Raw genomic sequence first — 3,707 nt, forward strand, 5'->3', positions numbered from 1 at the left:
GATATTACGCGAAATTTATGCAACTGCATAACTATAAAATTTTAAAATATCCTCACACCATAGATCTTCAGGAGACGTCCTGAGAACGTCTATATGTCCTTTGATTATTATAAGAACATCCCCAGGATGTAGATCTCAGATAAAGTGTGTTATTAGGGTAGAATCGCTGACAAATAAAACTGTATCATTTTCGGAGCAGTCTCGGAGCCATTCTTCGTGCAGAAGACAGACCTAATTGCCGAATTGAAGCGCACAAAGGATATACCCGGAATCAAAAAACTAAAGGTAGAAAGGGCGCAGGTCGAGAAGACTCAAGAGCAGAATCTCATGTCCGAAATTAGCAAAGCGTTCAACGTTACAAATTTTGTTGATCAAGTAAGAACATTTTATTTTTTATTCTTTTTAAAGTTTTTTACAGAAATCTGACACTGGTCAATTTAATACTGAAAGACAGTTAATTACTTACTTGGAATAAAAACATTAAACAACTTGCTTTTAATATACTTGAAATTAGATTAGAGTGTACTCCTTTAAAGAATTAGATTTTTGTAAAAGGCAATACAACAAAATGCAACATATAACAAAAAAACGCAACATGTAACAAAAATAAAAAAATTTTTATTCTTTCTAATGTTCTATTAAATATTTTTTCTTCTTTTAGATATTCTTGTATAGTTTAGTTTTGAAATCCTGAATTATGGTTCTTTTTCAATAGATCCCCGAGAAGGACAGCTCAGGAAATGTAATACCAATCTGGAAGCGACAGATGCTAGCTCGAAAAGCTGCTGAACGTGCGAAAAAAGAGCTTGAGGAGCAAATAGCACGAGAGAACGAGGAGAGGCGCCAGAAGGCAATTCCGCCATGGAAACGACAGCTTCTCGCTAAGAAGGACAACGAGGAAAAAAAGTATGGAGATTAATGGATCTGTATCAATCAATCATCGATGCAATTAAATGCTAGTTCTCGGCGATTGGAGAAAGCCATTAATTAGAATGGATTTTGCACTAGTAGAGAATGTTTTAACTGCTCGTCACAAAATCGTACTTGAATTGTATTTTTCACAAGAGATTTATCTCGTGTTACTTTATAAGATTTAACTCCACGTGTTTTTAACGTACGCAGACAGGAAGAGGAGGAGAAGCTAAGTGTTCTAATTATTATAAGTATTACAATTGCCACTCGTTGCAATTGGCTTCAAGTTCCTTCGCGTTACATGCAAAATTACGCGATACGTATAATATTATGCATAATATTTTATACGTGTATTAGTAAGATTGGCTTATCTAATTTGACAATTGATATTCGGCATTTCCAGATAGAAAGTTGTTATTCAGAATTTTAAATTTTCTTAAGTAAAACAAAAGCGTAAAAATGTTGAAAACAAGAAAAGGAGAATCTTATTTATTATATTTTGTATTTCTCTCTATATTCTATTACATATTCCTTTTGTTATTCTATTTCCAATCATTATTTTAATATGATTTTATCAATTTTTTTATTCCTTAATTAACAAAATATTAAAATAAAAATTTTCACGAACAAAATTCAAGTATCATATTATCGATTTGATTACAGATTTAATCAGACGCAGGTATCCGCATCGACAAGCACGAAATTTGAGGCAACGTCGGCAAACCCGAAGAGGGACGCCTCGCCGGCGGCGACGCGAGCGTCATGCGTCATCAAGAAGGAAGAAAAACCTGAGGTCGAGGAGAAACGGGACGATCCTGTCAAGGACGATTCTGATGATGGTCAGATTATACCCTGGCGAGCGCAATTAAGGAAGACCAACAGCAAACTTAATATCCTCGATTAATCGAAGTACGAAAATCTGCGAACTATTGCTTTATCTGTTTATTGAAAAAGACGCGCATGATATAAGTATCGTGTTTAATCGTTAAATGCGTAAGATTATGTACCGTGAAATCTTTCCGAAACTTACGCAATACGAAAAAATGCGAGGAAGACATATCTCGGTAATTAAGATAATAAACGAACATATAAGATAATTCACGGAATTATAATATAGAGCGAAGCGTATTGAATATTCTTTAAAAGTAATATGTACTGATGCTCTAAAAAGTAAAAAAATATTTTTATATATTCCATAGAATGTCGCCTTTTTCATAATTAACATTATACATTTATACATGTTTTTTGTTTTTATGGAAATTATCCGGAGCAAAGTAAAATTCAATAGATATTTCAAGAATTCATAGGAAATTCCGCTTTTCCTCAAATAGTAGAGAAATAAGAATAAATTCTTGAGGATATAAAAACTGAAATATTGTTCGCAAGAAGTATGGTAATTGTTGAATTGCACCAAGAAAAAAATAATGCATTATAAAGCTTGAGATAGCTATAAGATTCGTTTGTCGATCAGTTTATTATTATGAAGCTGAAGAAATGGAAAAATTTTGTTCGTCACTTCAATTTTATTATTTCCGGTTATATTATATTTATTGAATTCAACGCCATTCTGAAATTGTTTACTTCTTTAAATCGGTTATTTCAACGGAAATTTTATTTAATCGCGGAAAGTGTTCGAAGACAGACAGTTGATAATTCTAGGTCTAATTAATCGTGTCAAAGAGAGCATCAGCAGCGTGGTGAATATGCCTGATAACTTCCAATTACAGTCATTAGATCAGTGAATTAATGTTGACGTTGATTAATCACTACTACGTCACGATAATGTCTGGCGCGTTACAACGTATCGCTCAGACAACAGTTATCTTCCGCCGAGAGATTTATCTCTTTGTGAAATAACGGAGCAAGGAATGAACACGAGATATTTTCAGCGTGGAATTATACTAACCCCTTAACTGCGATATCACTCAATGCGAATCCACGATGTATTACTTAAGAAAAAATTGTATGTATATAACAATTGATATTTCTATATAATATTTATATAATTAATAATATTTTGTGAAATTGTATATTATGACCGTCTAATTATTTTCTCACATATTACTTAAACAAAAATTCACGAAATCTGAAGTATTAGGTGTAAATAAATAATCCGTTATTTTTTATAAAATTTAATATTTAATGTCAAAACATGTCGACATAATTCAATCATCCGGTTCAATAAAAAAGACTGATTTATATGTATGTTAAATTCATCAAGCTATTTCTGTATTTCTTCGATATTTCAAAATTTTTTGTTATCAAAGCATCGATCAGAATAAAGGATAATCTGGAAGGAAGATGCTAAGGTATAGAGATATATATAAATGTAATAAGAATAGACTACGTATAATATTACTATCAATTTTAAAAAATGTAAAGTGGCATCTACAATACAATTTTAAGACGTAAAATTTAATCTTTAAACTCTAAACCGTAAGAAATAGATTAATTACAAATGTGAGAAGAATATTTGGTCAGTTCCTTATGGCTTAATGCTTAAATAAAATAAAATAAAACTTAAGTTTTATGCCTTAAAATCTCATTGTAGACGCCGCTTAAAACGTAGCTTAAATCATATCTCTCTCTCTCTCTCTCTCTCTCTCTCTCTCTCTCTCTCTCTCTCTCTAAAATATCGAGTTAAAGAAAAATAGAATCGAAGAGAAATACTGATATGTTCAATTCTTTCTAACGGAGCACGGACGTTAAGAACCATGACACGCAGAAAAAGGCAGTAAAACGTAACCAATAAGCGAATCACAATAAAGATAATAATGTAAGACAATAACATAAGT

General features: G+C 31.8%; 1 protein-coding gene across 6 annotated transcripts in view; it reads left to right on the forward strand.

The window, feature by feature from the left end:
- LOC108689384 (espin) overlaps positions 1-2,026 on the forward strand; it is a 15,688-nt gene extending 13,662 nt beyond the window's left edge. For all 6 annotated transcript variants that reach the window (XM_018196129.1, XM_018196133.1, XM_018196132.1 and 3 more), the window contains exons 10-12: positions 200-375; positions 716-906; positions 1,576-2,026. In XM_018196129.1, the coding sequence (XP_018051618.1) occupies positions 200-375; positions 716-906; positions 1,576-1,816 (608 nt within the window). In that variant the 3' untranslated portion in view covers positions 1,817-2,026. The remainder of the gene's footprint in view (positions 1-199; positions 376-715; positions 907-1,575) is intronic.
- The last annotated feature ends 1,681 nt before the right edge of the window (positions 2,027-3,707 follow it).

Source organism: Atta colombica, unplaced genomic scaffold (genome assembly GCF_001594045.1).
Source record: "Atta colombica isolate Treedump-2 unplaced genomic scaffold, Acol1.0 scaffold27, whole genome shotgun sequence".
NCBI lineage: Eukaryota > Metazoa > Arthropoda > Insecta > Hymenoptera > Formicidae > Atta > Atta colombica.